The 15,358-nt window shown below is 47.4% G+C and overlaps 2 protein-coding genes across 2 annotated transcripts in view; one reads left to right on the forward strand and one right to left on the reverse strand.

Annotated features, from left to right (window-relative positions):
• The window catches only part of SLC27A2 (solute carrier family 27 member 2), a 49,205-nt gene extending 35,102 nt beyond the window's left edge, over window positions 1-14,103 (reverse strand). Inside the window, exon 1 of the mRNA XM_004578084.3 lies at window positions 13,346-14,103. Within this exon, the coding sequence (XP_004578141.1) occupies window positions 13,346-13,823 (478 nt within the window). The 5' untranslated portion in view covers window positions 13,824-14,103. The remainder of the gene's footprint in view (window positions 1-13,345) is intronic.
• ATP8B4 (ATPase phospholipid transporting 8B4 (putative)) overlaps window positions 13,588-15,358 on the forward strand; it is a 254,776-nt gene continuing 253,005 nt past the window's right edge. Inside the window, exon 1 of the mRNA XM_058665877.1 lies at window positions 13,588-13,732. The gene's annotated coding sequence lies outside the window, so the exon portion shown is untranslated. The remainder of the gene's footprint in view (window positions 13,733-15,358) is intronic.

The following is a 15,358-nucleotide window of genomic DNA, read 5'->3' on the forward strand; positions in this document are numbered from 1 at the left end:
TCCTGAACCTGGGCACTCAGATGTGAGAGGGGAGTATCTTCTCCATAGGCCAAATACCTGCTTAGGGCCTGTTAGTTCTGTTTCTCATCCTCATTTTACCCCTAACCACTTCAACTGCTAGTATCCTCACTATTGTATTCATATCTATTCTGAGCCCATGCTTCTTTTTATTTCCTGGCTTTGTGGGTTGGCTCTAGAAGCTAAAAGCCAGTAATTAGAGCAGATCTAGTTATGGCTAGTGAATATGATTCATGCAGAGTCAAAGAACACACTATAATTGCATTTTTCCCCTTCAATAGTTTTCTCCTGGAGTTTCTGGGGGCTACCATATTTTATCTTCTGTTTACCTCAATTTTTTAAACCCCTCCCACCAGTAGATTATTTTTTTGTTTTCATCCTTAGGAAACTATATTGTGCTTCTTTTGTTTTATTTTTTGCAGGTTACTCTCCAGTCATTCAGCATGGCAGAAAGGGGCCCCCCAGAATAATACTGCTAGAGAAACTGGAGTGACAGCATCCAGAGTTTGGTCACTGCCGGGGTGCAGCTCCTCATTAGTTTCAACCTTGGCATGGCAGTCATCACTTCATTTCCAAGCTGTCAGCTCACTGATGCCCAACTGTTGTTGCCCTGTTTAAAATCCTTCAACAGAGGCAGGCATTTTATAGAGCAGTTAAGATGCAAGTTGGGGGCACCCACATCCCATATCCTAGTGCCTGGATTCTAGGCCTGGCTTTATTTCTGAGTCCAGCTTCCTGTCAGTATGTGTCATGGGAGGCAGAGGTGATGGCCAGGTTCCTGCAATGAACTGGATTGCATTCCTTGCTTCTGGTTTTGTCCTATTCCAGCCCAGCCATTGCAGGCTTTTGGAGAATAGACCAGAGAATGCAAGCTCTGTCTCTGCCTTATGTGAAATAAATACATGAATGAATGTTTTTAAAGCTTTATTTTTATTGTAAAGGCAGTTTTATAGAGAGAAGGAGAGACAGAAGTATCTTCCATCTGTTGGTTCACTTCCCTAGTGGCTGCAACAGCTGTAGATGAGCCAATCCAAAGTCAAGAGCCAGGAGCTTCCTCCATGTTACCATGTGGGTGCAGGGTCCCAAGAACTTGGGTCATCCTCTACTGCTTTCCTAGGTCACAGCAGGGAGCTGGATGGGAAGTGGAGCAGCTGGGACATGAACTGGTGCCCGTATAGGATTCCAGTACTTGCAAGGGGAAGATTTGCTAATTGAGTCATTGTGCCAGACCCATGAATGAAAATCCTTTAGTGACTGTTCATTGCCTACCTGAAATCTACTCTCCTAAGCTGTGAGACCCTGAGGTCTTTCACAGTCCCACCAAGGTGGCTTGTCTGGTGTCGCTTCCTACTGTCTGCTTGCTCCCTCTGCTTTGTCCACAAGGATCTATGTAAAGCCCTTGAGTGTACCCAGACGTCTCTCTTTCTCTCTCTCTCTCTCTCTTTCTCTCTCTCTCTCTTTTCCAGGTTGTTTTGTATCTCCCATTCCTGCCACCTGCAAAACTGCCGCTTATTTTCCAAGATCCAGTCTAGGTGAAATTTGTTATTTTTCCCCCCAACCCCAAAACCACAGTTGGCTACTTGCCTAACTGGCCTCCACAGGATGTGTGCATACTTCTATCAGGATACTTGGCACACAATGTGCCATGGTTCACATATCCTCTTCTAATACACCAATCCTTGAAATCCAGGAATTTCAACTGAGTCATCTTTGGACCTTTAACATTTTATGGCTGTCTGACCAGAGAGGGTATACATAAGAAGCCGTTGAACTTGACTGGACAATAAGATGTTGGACTCTATGTTTGGTATACGCTTGCAATGGGGGAATCTCAACTGAACTTGAGCTGTGGTTATGCAACAAGGTGGAGGAATCCACCATGGTGGGAGGGTTTGGGGAGGGGTGGGGAGAACCCAAGTATCTATGTAACTGTGTCACATAATACAATGTAATTAATGAAGTTAAATAATAAATAATTTTAAAAAAACATTTTATGGCTGTTCAATAAATGTTGATGATGGAAAGAAACTGCACAGACCATTGTTATTAGTATTTAAGAAAGACAGGACTAAGCCTATAGCCAATTAGTCAAAGGATTCAGATCTTGCAGGTCTGTGACTTGCTCAGCCTCAAATTAGAACACAAACTGAAATAACTCTGTGATACCAGATAGGCCTGACATACAAGTAAGACCTTGTAGAAGTAAATTACAAAAAAATTACTACTGCTAGTTAAAGAATTAATAAACATTCCTTCCTTCTATTCCTCCTTATCTCACCTCCACTTGAAACTGATCTATGTTTTCAAAGATATTGTTCACAAATCACCTGAATTAACCATTTTAATAAGAAGGGTTTCTCTTATATTATTTTTTCTTTTTTCTCTACTTTCCATATCATGATATCTTTTTTACATCAGAAAGCTAAGCTTATTAATGTGCAGCAAATGAACATGCTATCGTAAGAATTTGGGAAAAAAAAAACAGTAAGGGGGCTAGATAGGGAGGGAAGAAGTGGAGGTGGAGGGAGATACCCCATGCTTCTTAATCTATACCATGAAAAATGTAAAATCTCATTTTATATAAATTGAACAATATAATTAAAAGGAAAAATATTTGCAAGACAGGACAACACAGAGAGAGAAATGGAAGTTGCATGCCCACGAAGTTGTGGAGGGAACAGACAATGGCCTGCCTCAGCTGGTCCTCTGACCCTAGGGAGGCTCTGGATTGGGAGTGGTCCTTCAGATTGTTCCATATTAAAGGAGATCAGATGTGCCTTTACGTTTACCCATCAAATAGTCAATGGCTTGGGATGATACTGCTAGAACTCAGGCAAAGGCTGTTCTCAACCAAGGCCAAAGTCCATGACCGGTGTCTGTGGAGAGCTCCTAGCAATTGAAAGATGACACCTCTGTCTGAAAAGGGAGCTATGGGCAGCTCACCACAGCACTGAAACACAGCTGGCTTTTTTGTTTGTGCTGTAAATTTACATGCCTCACTTCACATGATTTCTACAACAGCCTTGTTACTTACCTCCCAGTAACCCTGTTTCCACAGATGAGGGCAGAAGCTGAGTAAGTCTGCACATGGAAGGTCACACACAAAAGGCAAAGAGTTATGCTGGCCTCCTGGGATCCCTCTTTCCCGGGACTGACCATTTAGTTTCAAGTTTTGGTAAAATGTTTTCCTTTCTGGAGGAGAGCCTATCTAATTGGTACTTGTTAGATAAAGCATGGGGATTTTGCCTTTTAAGACTAAGATAGCCAATCTCTCATTCATCTTTTTAATGAAGAGCATAACCTCAAACTTTTATTAAAATCTTCAGTGTGTGAAATGGTATTCAGGGGTGTCTCTCCCTTGCCTTTTGAGAGGCACCCCACCTCCCGGCTTTCTCTCCAGACGTGCTTTTCCCTTCCCTCTCCCTTCTCACCTGGTCCCTTCACAAATAAACTTTTCTGTTGGCAACAGAAAAAAAATTGGTATTCAGACAAAAAAAAAATTGGTTTCCTGGAGGATATGGAGTAGATTTATCAGACTCTAATTCATCCAGATTGATTTATTCTTTCTTTAATTTACTTGAAGGGCAGAGGTAGATGATTAATGTTCTATCTATTGATTCATTTCCTAAATGCCTACAATAGCATAGTGCGGGCCAGGATGAAGTCAGGAGCCAGGAACTCAGGCTAGGTCTCCCATGTGACTGGCAGGGTTTCCAGTACCTTAGCCATCACCTGCTACTTCCCAGAGTGGACCCTGGCAGGAGGCTGGAACAGGAAGTACAGGTGAGACTGACCTCAGGTACCCTGATATGGAATGCAGATACCTAAGTGGAAACTTCATCACTGTGCCAAACACCCCTCATCTAAAAATAGACCCTAGGAGAAAACAGTACACATCGGGGTAATGGAAAAAGGGATGATTACCATACCCATCTCCCATCACTGTACAGTCTGTCTTGTCCGAAACAAAATAAGAAAGCCAAGGTGGCATGACTAAATTTTGCCACCACCACTTTTTTAGGAAAAAAAAAAATTCTGAATAAGCAGACTCATTCCTGGAAAGCAGGAAATGAGGTGGGTAGTCGTGTTGCACTACTGACTATACTCGTAATCTTCCCAGGGGAAAATCACCCAAACCAATAGTTCATATTCCTACTGATTTATCTCATAACTAACCCAGTTAAACAACACCCCAGAAGTGTTTATTCATGAGAGAAGTGAAAAGGAGGCAGTGAAAGCAACGGCATTCTGACCAAAGTTTCAGGATGAATGGGAAATGGTAGTGAACAAGTCGGGAGAGAGTATTTGTTGCATTTTCTTTCAGAAAGGCACACGAGAGACCATGGTTGCAGTACAGTGGATGAAGTTGCAGCCTCTGATATCAACATCCCATATCAGAGCAGCTGGGCTAGCTTCTGTTGCTTTTCCCAGGCCATTAGCGGGGAGCTTGATCGGAAGTAGAGCAGCTGGGACACAAGCCAGCACCCATCTAAGATGCCAGAGTCATAGAAAATGGCTAACTCTGCTATACCACAACCCTGGCCCCTGAAAATAGTTCTTAAAATGTCATTTGTAACTGCTTTTTGCATCTCTGCTATTGGGTTTGGAGTGATGGTACTTAATAACTGTTTATGTAGCTGTACAGCATCATTACATATTAGAACAGCCTTCACATAGAGAATCATACACCCTATCTCCCTATTTCCCCAAATCAACATGAAGTCAGACAGATGCTTAATGAAGGTCAAACTCCAACAGGAGCTAAGTGAAAATTTAACAAAGAAGCATATTATGTAACAGGGAAAAACCACATTATATTCACGTTATTGAATAACTCAATACTATTCTTCATTTCCCTCAGTTTAAGTTTCTGCTTAGGTGAACTCTGGCTTACTCAAGCGTAGTTTCTTATCCTGAGGTTATGAGGTCACAGCATGTCTTGTTAGCGGTGGTCCTCTGTTGGGTCGCCTGTTTCCCAAGGAGCCACTTGGAGGGATGCTCCTTTTCATGTACTGACCACTTATATCCACACGAACTCATCCCAACTCTGTCCCTCTGCTTCCGATGTAATAACTTTAACAGCCGATTCAGGATTTATTTTGCTTTCACTTTTTCACAATGAGCTGCTTCCTTATGTAAACTGGCAGACTGCTAGTCTATTACTAAGTGGATATAGCAACAATCTTGCAACCTTTGGTCATGAGCAGAGCAAGAGAAAAATGTTCCTTCCTGGCTGTTAGCGGCATTTGGGTAGTAATCTTTTTCCTTCTCAAAAAATAAATTTAAAGATGAAGTTTTTATTACAAGAGTTATTTTTTATTCCAACACTAGTTTCATAATGGAGTTTTCCTAGCTGAAAGTTGTGGACTCCAGCTGTAGGCAAGTGCCTAGGTTGCTTTGTACCTTGGTAAATATTATCACTATTGGGAGAAAAGCAGCTAGTAGCTGGTGGCATTCTGGGCCTGGTTGGTGCCAAATTTGTGTGTTAACTATTCCAATATGCCAGGATAGTTGCTTATTCCCCCTTTCCTTTTAAAAAAGATGTGTGGGGGGGCCCGGCACAGTGGCCTAGTGGCTAAAGTCCTCGCCTTGAACGCCCCGGGATCCCATATGGGTGCCGGTTCTAATCCCGGCAGCTCCACTTCCCATCCAGCTCCCTGCTTGTGGCCTGGGAAAGCAGTCGAGGACGGCCCAATGCACTGGGACCCTGCACCCGCGTGGGAGACCCGGAAGAGGTTCCTGGTTCCTGGCTTCAGATTGGCGCGCATCGGCCCATTGCGGCTCACTTGGGGAGTGAAACATTGGACAGAAGATCTTCCTCTCTGTCCCTCCTCCTCTGTGTGTATCTGGCTGTAATAAAATGAATAAATCTTTAAAAAAAAAGAAAGATGTGTGGGGGAGGCAGAGAACTCCAGGCCAGTCATACTCCTAAGCATCCAGGTTGGGGGGGGTGCAGATTGCCTGGGGAAGGGGTTTTGGGACGTATTGGAATGGAAGCAGCTGAAGGCATGTTTGACAGGGAAAGAAGGAATGACTTCTGGGGTCTTCCACGGACCAGGCCATTGTGCTCGCAGGTAAGCAGGAGAGCTGTGTCCAGGTGGTTTAGATGGGTGAAAAAGGAGGGCATGTTTGGGTGAGGCCAAGGCACTTGTGGGAGACCTGAGCTGGGTTAAATAGCATCACCCACTGCCTGCTGGCACTCGCAAAAACCAGTGCTGGAGGTATGCCTAGCTGGACCAAGCCACAGTATTTACCCACAAGTGTTGGAGCAGGGGGTAGACCATGTCAGGCTGGTCCACTCATGCTCTTGTTCTCAACATCCATGAGAACAAGAGAGCTGGATGTGGGAGTAGATTGTGTAGGGGACTGGAGGGCTTGTCTCTGTGGGATTGCAGTACCCATTGATTTGAGGTCACCTAACAGGAATCCACCTGACATCTGTGGGAGGCGGGGCAGGGAACAAGCTGGGCAGGGCAAGGCTGCAGCACCCGCTGTCATAAGCAAGGGTCAGGACTGAGGACAGACCATGCCAGGCAGGGCTACTGCTCCTGCTGGCACATGTGAGTTCTGGAGCTGGGAACAGACCTGGTAGGAGAACTTGGGGAACTCTCCTGTTAGGTCACAGGTCCTGCTGGCACAAGAGCCAGGGCTTGGAGTAGGCCAGGCCAGGAAAGTCTGCAGCACTTGTCAGCATTTATGTGGGTCGAATCTGGGGCAGGCCAGGCTGGGCCAGACGTCAGCATCCTCTGTCACATACCAGAGCCAGAATAGGGTGTAGACTGCCTCTGGAAGGGCCATGTCAGGCTGGGTCAAAGCACTTGCCAGCACCTGCAAGACCTGGAGCTGGGAACAGGCTGGTGGGGGAACTCAGCAGGACTCCCCTGTTGGGCTGAAGCTCCCACTGGTAAATGTGCCAGCCAGGGTTGAAGTAAAGCCAGACTGGGCAAGGCTGTAGCACCTATCAGATTGTGTGTGGGCTAGGTCTTGGAATGGGCCAGACTGAACTAGATTCCAGCACCTGATAGTGATTACAAGAGCCAGAATAGATGTAGGGCAAGCTGGGCTGGACTGTGGCACCTGTCGGATCACATGTGAGGTGGCTAGGCTGTGGCATCCATAGATGAGAGCTGGAATGGGTGCAAGCCAGTTGGGTAAGGCCATAGTACCCACCAGTGAGTCTCAGGGCTGGACCAGACATGTCAGTCTGGGTAGCAGTACCCACTGGCACATGTGAGTTACATTGCTGGGGGCAGGCCTAGTAGGGGAACTTGGGGAACTCTCCTGCTAGGCACAACTGCTGTTGAGCATGACAGCTGGGACTGGGAGAAGGCTAACCCAGGTTGGGCTGCAGCACCCATTGGCCAACTCTGGGGACAGGCCAAGCAGGCTCAGTCCACAGTACACACTGGCACAAGTGAGAGCCACGACAGGATACAGGCTGGGCAAGTTGGATTCTAATACTCATAGGGGCTGGGAGTGGGCTTGGCTGGGCCAGGTTGCTACACCCACTGTTGAGAGCAGGGACTGGGGGCAGGCCAGCCTAAGCCAGCCTATAGCACTTGCTGGTGAATGCTGAGATTTGGGGCGGGCCACCTCAGACTAGGCCACAGCACCTGCTGGCACATGCAAGTCCCAGAACTTTGGGAACTCCCTTTTTGGGCTGCTGCTTCCATTGGTAAGCATGAGAGCCATGACTTGGGACGGGCCAGTCTGGGGGCAGACCAGGCTGAGTGTAGGCTGTCACACCTGCTTGTGTGCGTTAGAACAAGTGCTGGGACAGGGAGTGAGTTGTGTCAGGCTGGACTGCAATACCCCTTGGCAGGTGCAAGATCTGGGGCAGGAAACATGCCTAGCAGGGAAACTGTGAGCATTTTCCTGCTAGGCTGTCCCTGTTGCTGGTGAGCACAAGAACCAGGGCTTGGAGTAGGCCAGGCTGGATAGGGTGGTAGCACCTGTTAGCATACATGAGGGCCAGGTTTGGGGGGCAGATAGGGCTGAGCTAAGCTGCAGCACCCATGGGTATGCACGAGAATCAGGTGGGATGTTGGCTGTGCTGTAGCAGAGGCTGGTACATGCAAAAACCAGGGCTGGGGTGGGCCTGGTGGTATCACCCACTGGTATGCATGAGGACTGGGTCTGTGGTGGGCTGGCAGGGCTGGGCCACAGCACCTGTCAGTTTTGTGTGAAATACGGGGTTGAGGTAGAACTAACCAGGCAGCAGCATCCACTGTTATGTGCATTGGCTGGTTCAGGTGACAGACCAAACCTGACTCTGCACTGGCTGGCACACACAAGAGTCAAGTCTGAGGTCACCCCAGGTGAGGTTACTTGGGGAACTCCCCAACTATACCAGTGAACTCATTCCTGCCACAGGAAAAATCACAGGATGTGTGGAGTGCAAGTATTGGAGTGCAAGTATTGGGACTGGGCCGCTTCAGTTGCTGATGCCTGTGCTGTGGACAGCATGTCCAGATGCACATGGGGGACATGATGGCCAGCTCATCTGGGCTGTAAGGGGAGGTCAGCTACCTTGTCAGAGGATAGAAAGTAGAACAGGTTGGGCACTTCTCCCAGCCAAGCTTTGCAGCATATTTCTGGGTCTGTTTCTGGGTGCACTAAAGTAGACTTTGTCAACCAATAGACCTTGGAAAGATTTTCTCAACCCTGGAGCAATGAAACCAACAACTTCTCAGAACTATCAAAACCACTCAAGTATCACCCCTGGAATATTCTTCCTCACATTGGAGTTTCTAAGACTTCATCAAATGACCATTCCCCATCCCTGGAGCTGATGTAGTTTGACAACAAGGAGTGCCTCCCTTTTCCGCTGAAACATATGTCCCACCCACCTTCCTCTGTACGTGAACCTCTGCACCCTAACCAGAAGCCCACATGGGCATGCATCTCTCTCAACTATGTAAATAATATTAAAAAGAAAATAAAAAGTAAACATTTTAGAAGCTTATCTCTTTTAAAAGAGATCCAGTTTTATTTTGTGCAACCTGGTAAACTCAGGCCAAAGCACGTAATGGAATGTTCCAGATTACCTGGTCTGGTGCGACTTGTAGTAGATTCTTTAATGGTTGCTGAAGTCTTGCACAAGAGGAATTGCCTAACCGGGGGAGCCACCCATAGCAGTGCTGAGCTGGACATGGAATCCTGCTCAGTGAGCTGACAATGGATGCTTAGGGCATCTGTGTTATCACCTCTGGAGAGGGACTCGTTTATGGATGACTTTTTGAAGAAGCTTTGTTTGAAAGGCACAGTAACAGACTGGAGGGTGGGAGGGGGAAGGAAGGAAGGGTAGACAGGAAAGGATGGGGAAAAAGCAGAGGGAACTTCCACCTGCTGGGAGTCTGCATATGAAGGCAACCATCAGGCCTGTGCCAGGCCAAAGCTGGCAGTCAGGAACTCCATCCTGATCTCTCACATGGGCACTCTCTCTGCCTTTCCAGATGCATTCACAGGAAGCCTGATTGAAAACTGGGACTTGAACTGGTGCTTTGGTGTGTAACACCAGGAATGCAAGCAGCAGCTTAACTCTACGCTAGAATGCTAGCTCCCTGGTGATGATGGTAAGTTTAGCAAACACTGAAACAGAGAAAAACTGTGACTATTTCAGGGTTCCTTTGGATGTTTTTACAAAAATGGCCCATGTTGTCTGATATTAAGTATATGCTTCTGATCTTTTCATAGTCTGTGTTTGGGAAGTTCTATGAAAAAGCACTGGCTTAGGAAGTTGGCTTCTATAAATTAGTACATTGATACAAATTCATTCAGTTGAAGATAAATTTTTCTTGGGATTCAAGAGATTGTACCATGCTGTGAAGAAGGCTCCTAAAATGTACAGAAAAAATCATATTCTCTGAGAGATGAGTACCTCTGCTTGAATCAGGAGCGTGTGAGCTTGAATTTTCTGTAACTATGGAACCAAGCTCTCTGTCATGCACCAGATCCAGATGAGGCGCTACAACAAGCCAGTGCCCTGGAAGCCACCCAAAAGTCTGGGGATGCTGCTCCTTCTCTGTTGCTACTGGTCAAATTAATCTGGGAAATTCATACAAACCCTGAGGCCTTGTTGAGACCATTTGCATCCAAATCAACTTGGGATGGGATGGGTTGTTATAAAAATACACATTCTGGCGCTCAGCACAATGGCCAAATGACTAAATCCTTGCCTTGCACATGCTGGGATCCCATATGAGCACTGGTTCATGTTCTGGCTGCTCCACTTCGCTCCAGCTCCCTGCTTGTGGCCTGGGAAAGCAATAGAGGATGGCCCAAAGCCTTGGGAGCCTGCACCCATGTGGGAGACCTGGAAACTCCTGGCTCCGGATCGGCTCAGCTCTAGCTGTTGTGGCCACTTGGGGAGTGAACCAGGGGATGGAAGATCTTTTTGTCTCTCCTTCTCTCTGTAAATCTATTTTTCCAATAAAAATTTAAAAAAAATCTTTTAAAAAAGTACACATTTTGGTCCCCACCCCATGCCCCAACTCTAGTTCTATTGAATCAGTGTTTTGGGCCATGGAGCTTAGGAATCTGTTGCTTAAACCTCCCAGATGAGTTTCATGACTGTTAAAGCTTTATTTCTAAAGGTTCTGGAAGTACAACATGAGTATAACAGGGTCACAGGGTATAGACTGTTTCTCAATCACTTGCAACTGCAAAGAACTTAAAGGAACAGTCCATTGAACACATGGCCACACAGACACATCTACTAAATGTGTAACTTTGGACTCTGTGTTGTTTCCTTTGTGAAAACTGTTCTGGGTCAGAGTGCATGGTGTATAAAGTATCTCAGATATTTGCAAAATTGGATGTTTTCCCGAAGTGTATCCTCTCAAAGGTTACTTTATGCATGACAAAACATGTCGTTCTGGACTCTGATTCCTTGGCTGCGACATTTTTGGCTCAGGGTATAATTCTGCATCACTTGCCAAAGGATCTCAGCGATTTAGAAAACCTTAATGATTTTCAATCAGGTGGCCTTTCTCAGAGGTCACTTTATACCTTAGATCCTTTGGCAAGTTAGCTTCTATGGTGGTCTGCTTGTCATCTCACACTTCACCTTAACACAGGTCTGACAGAGGATGGTGGCCTGGCAGGGGAAGCAGGCCGAGCATTCCAAAACCCCAAATCCCAACTGTTCCAATAACAGAAACATTTTGAGCACTAAGGTAACATGCACCATGGAATTTTGATTTGGCCTGAATTTGTGCAAAATTATTTAGAATACTGCTTAGGAAAGAATCTTTATGTGTGTAAGGTATATATAAAACCAATGAATTCTGTGTTTAGATTTGGGTCTCATCTTTAAAATATCATCGTATGCAAATGCAATGATTATAAAATTTGAAATCCTAAACATTTCCAGTCTAAAACATCTCATAAAAGCAATCCTCAACCAGGGTCTGGTGGTAGCTTCACAGAAATCATTGATCCAAACTCTGTGGTTATGATTTAATCCAGAGCTTCATTGTCAATTAAATTCCAAGTAAAGTGCCCTTGCAGAGGGACCTGAACAACTGAGGATATAATAACATTTAACTGGCACCATGGTACAAAGATCATTGCGTTATTAAATTCCCCTTAAGTAAGCTGGTAAAATAATAGGCTTGAGATGGCCTTCCAGCTCCTATGTAATAAAGTTGCCTACTTTTCCAGACAACTAGAAATTGTCAGGAAATTTCTTCAAGGAGCTATGCTCTCTAAATTATTTGACTCTCTTTAAAATCATGCTCCTGCTTTTAAAATTTTATCCCAAACCTACATTTTGGGGATTGTCTATGTCACAAGAAACAGGCATGTAAAGTTTGGTTCCTCACAGGTGAATCGTCATTTCATCTTTGTGTGGCACTAGGCAGATGCTCCAGCCTCCCTGCTTACGACATGAACATAAGCTGGTAGTTGGTTCCTTCTGCCTCTAAGACCTTTTCATCAAATGTGCAGCAAGACAGCCTGGTGCAGCAAAGGGTCTGGCCTTTGAAACTGGACATACTTAGGCTGCAGCTTTTAAGCTTCAGTGTCCTTATCTGCATAAGGAGGTGGTGTAATGATACAGTATTTCCCAGGTTACTCAATATCCAGCATAGGGCTTGGTGCAGAAAGTTGTTTCAGCCAGCGCATCTTGGTTCTCTAAGGTCCTCCCCTGTCAGCCAGATCTTACAGTTCACTCTTGGTTAGTCCTCTTACTGATGGAGAGAAGCGCAATCCCTGGTCTGTATTCAAGGGCGAGACAGCAGCCCTGTGGGTAACAGGCTCTGTGTCTTCCTGGCACAGAGTCACCACTTCCTGTCTGGTTGCAATATGGCAGGATGTACCCACAGAACTGAAGAGGGCTACTATGGTTTCAGGTGCAGTGAAGGACCACCAGGGCCCTGACACCAGTCCCTGAAGTCTTCTGCTTGGAGATGGGGTGAGGGGGAGTGATCACTTGGGGTCTCTGCAGTGAAAAGTCAGGCACATTCATAACTCTGGAGAGTGAGTGAGCTGCAAACAGCTAAAGACTGCTCAGGAGGAAAGCTGGGGAAGGACAGTAACCTTCCCACCATAACACAGCCAGGCCAGCACCAGAGGCAGGAACAGTATCTGGACGCACTGGGGTTCACTCTCGAGATTCTGCCTCGTAATGAAGATGTGAATAACGGTCAAGTACATGGACTTCGGCGGTAGACACCTTGCTTAGCTCCCCTGCCCTGCACCTTTGCGACCTAGAGTATGAAACTGCCTAGTTTAGACTTGCATTTGCATCTGCTAACGTCCCATAGTTAACCCCCGTTGGGAGAACTGTGTAGTTACAGTGGGCACTTGGTACCTGGGGATTCAAGCAACTGTAGACCAAAGTATTTGGAGGAAAAGAATTGGGTCCATTTTGAACATAATAAACAGATTTCCTTTAGCCATTATTCCATAACCAATACGATCTACATAGCATTTGCATTGTGTTAGGTATTATGCAATGTAGAGCCTTTGTAAAGTATAAAGCTTTACATCGAATTACTACAGGTAAATTACTACATCTGAATTTAAGCATCCGGTGGATTTTGATATCTCAAGGGGGTCTGGGAACCAACTCCCTAGAATGCTGAGCGAGGCTTTAGTGCTCCACCCTGTGCCTAGGACTCAAGTCACTTCACAACAGGTGGTTGGTTCTAAGGATTCAGGAGCATTTCAGGAACACCCCCCGCCCTTTCCGTCCCTCATTCTCCCTTCTGCCTACACCATGCTGCAGCTGGCTTTCCCTAAGGTACAGATGAACCCCACTCCACCCCGACACCCCAGGCAGGCGGGTGAACAGGGTGGGGATGGGCAGGGTCTTGAGGCTCACCTGGGGAGACCAGCAGAACCTTCGCCTCGCAGCACTGAAAACAGTGCAACAGGGACTTGCCGCGGATGTTGTAGTTCAGACATGCCATGGCACAGCCCACCTTGAGGATACCCAACCACAGCCACACGTAGGCCGGCTCATTGCCCATAAAGATCGCCACGCAGTCTCCCTGGCGCAGATCCAGGCGATCATGCAGCGCCCGTGCCACCTGGTTGCTGCGCCGATCCATTTGAGTGTAGGTGAATGTCTCATCCCTGAAGAGCAGGAAAGGCTTGTGCGGAGTTTGGTGTACGTTCTCCTGGAAGGCTCCCAGGATGGTGTGCACTGGCCGGCGCCTCCCGCTGCTGCGCGCCCGCCTCACCACCCTTACCACCCGTAGGAAATACTGTAAGTCCTGGAACAAGTAGGGGCAGCAGAAGTTCACAAGCAGCGGCAGGAGCAGCAGCCCCGCCAGGACGGTGTAGATGATCGGCAGCATGACGGTGGCGAGACCCTCTGTCCCCGTGAGGGCAGAGGGCGCACTCCGGGAGTGCAGTGTGGCGATGGGGCGGGTTCCGGCGGGTGGCTGGAGGGCTGCGCGCTGCTGGCGCACAGCGGGGCTCGCGGTGAGGCTGGGGGCGACGGCGCAGCTGCTGGACAGCTGGCAGCGCCAAGGGCTCTCGTGCAGGTGGACCGGCGTGTAGGCCGGTTAGGGTTCCCGCCCGCTGAGACCGCCCCCTCGTGGGGCGCAGCCACCTGAGCTCCTGGCCCGCCCCCTAGATCCTCTCGGCCTTGCCAAGCAGCTGCCTCTGCGCCTGGGGGGAGGGTGGGTTGGAATGGGAGGATCCCAGTCGCCACTCCGCCCGCACGGGTCTAAAGGTCTCTGGGGTCAGGTTTGGACTCCCCCCTGTGGTGACCAAGGTGCTTTACCTCTGGAAGCCACTGCTGTCAGTTGGTGATGGCGAGCTGCATTTAGCGATTGTGGAGAAGATGAAGGGAACCGTTATAGCCGAGGGGCTGTTGTTATTTGTTGCTGTTGCCGTTAAAGTGGCTTACGGTGATGGCTTATTGTTCCTGTCCACCCAATGCTTCCTAGATACCAGACAGTCCTGTTTATTAGGAGCTGGTAGCAGGTGTGGCTGCCGAGGTCCAACTCCTCGTCCTTTCCTGGTCCCAAGGGCTTTCAGGGCTTTCTGTCTGGTTTCTCTTTGTTTCTTTTTGCGCCTCCGTTCCAGCTCAGCCCGCCTGCTAAGCGGCCTCTTGTGGGCGGAGACTTGGAGGTGGAACAAAGCTCCAAGCGAAGACAGTCATTTTCCAGCTTATCCCAGTCCCTGCTGTTGGATGGGGACAAGTCTGTCCAAACCCAGCTGGCCCTGCCAGGCCCCCTGAGCCCTGACTTCTCGGGAAGCCATGTCCCATTGCCACATATGGCCAAGAGAAATCAGACTCCTGTGTTACTTTAGTACGTCTTTCTGTTCTGTTCCAAGCTCCCCAGCCCCAACTGTTGACCGTGCATGGGTATTAGCCCCATTCGACACACGATCACCAAGTGGTTTTTGTTAGAGAATAGTTGTACACATAGGAAAGGAAGTGAATGTTATTAGCGTTTCCGCAAAGTCATTTCTTCTTGAGCAGTTGTGAGTTTTCCCATTTCTGTTAGCTCGCTTAGTCATTGCTTGTCTGGCACCCTGTTTGTCATCTTACTGGTAACAAAGCACCCCAGTGAGTGACCTCATCCTTCCTAGACACGCTGCTAGCATCTTCCCTGTGGTGTATTCTGGGGGTGTTACACAGTTACTCTTTAAAGGAGACATTTGGGAGTTTGTAAGGAATACCTGGATTGAGGAGCTCAGGTCTGTTTGGGGCCAGGGAACCAAGCCTCAGCTTCTTAGAGATCCTTTTCCAGTCTATGTTTCTACATACTCTTTATTTCCCTTCACAACTAAGAAAAATTGTCATCAATTCCCTCCCCTCTTTTTTTTTTTAAAGCCCAGCTCTTAATTATTATGTCTTTGTTTGAGAAATGAAGGACAG

Source organism: Ochotona princeps, chromosome 6 (assembly GCF_030435755.1).
Source record: "Ochotona princeps isolate mOchPri1 chromosome 6, mOchPri1.hap1, whole genome shotgun sequence".
NCBI lineage: Eukaryota > Metazoa > Chordata > Mammalia > Lagomorpha > Ochotonidae > Ochotona > Ochotona princeps.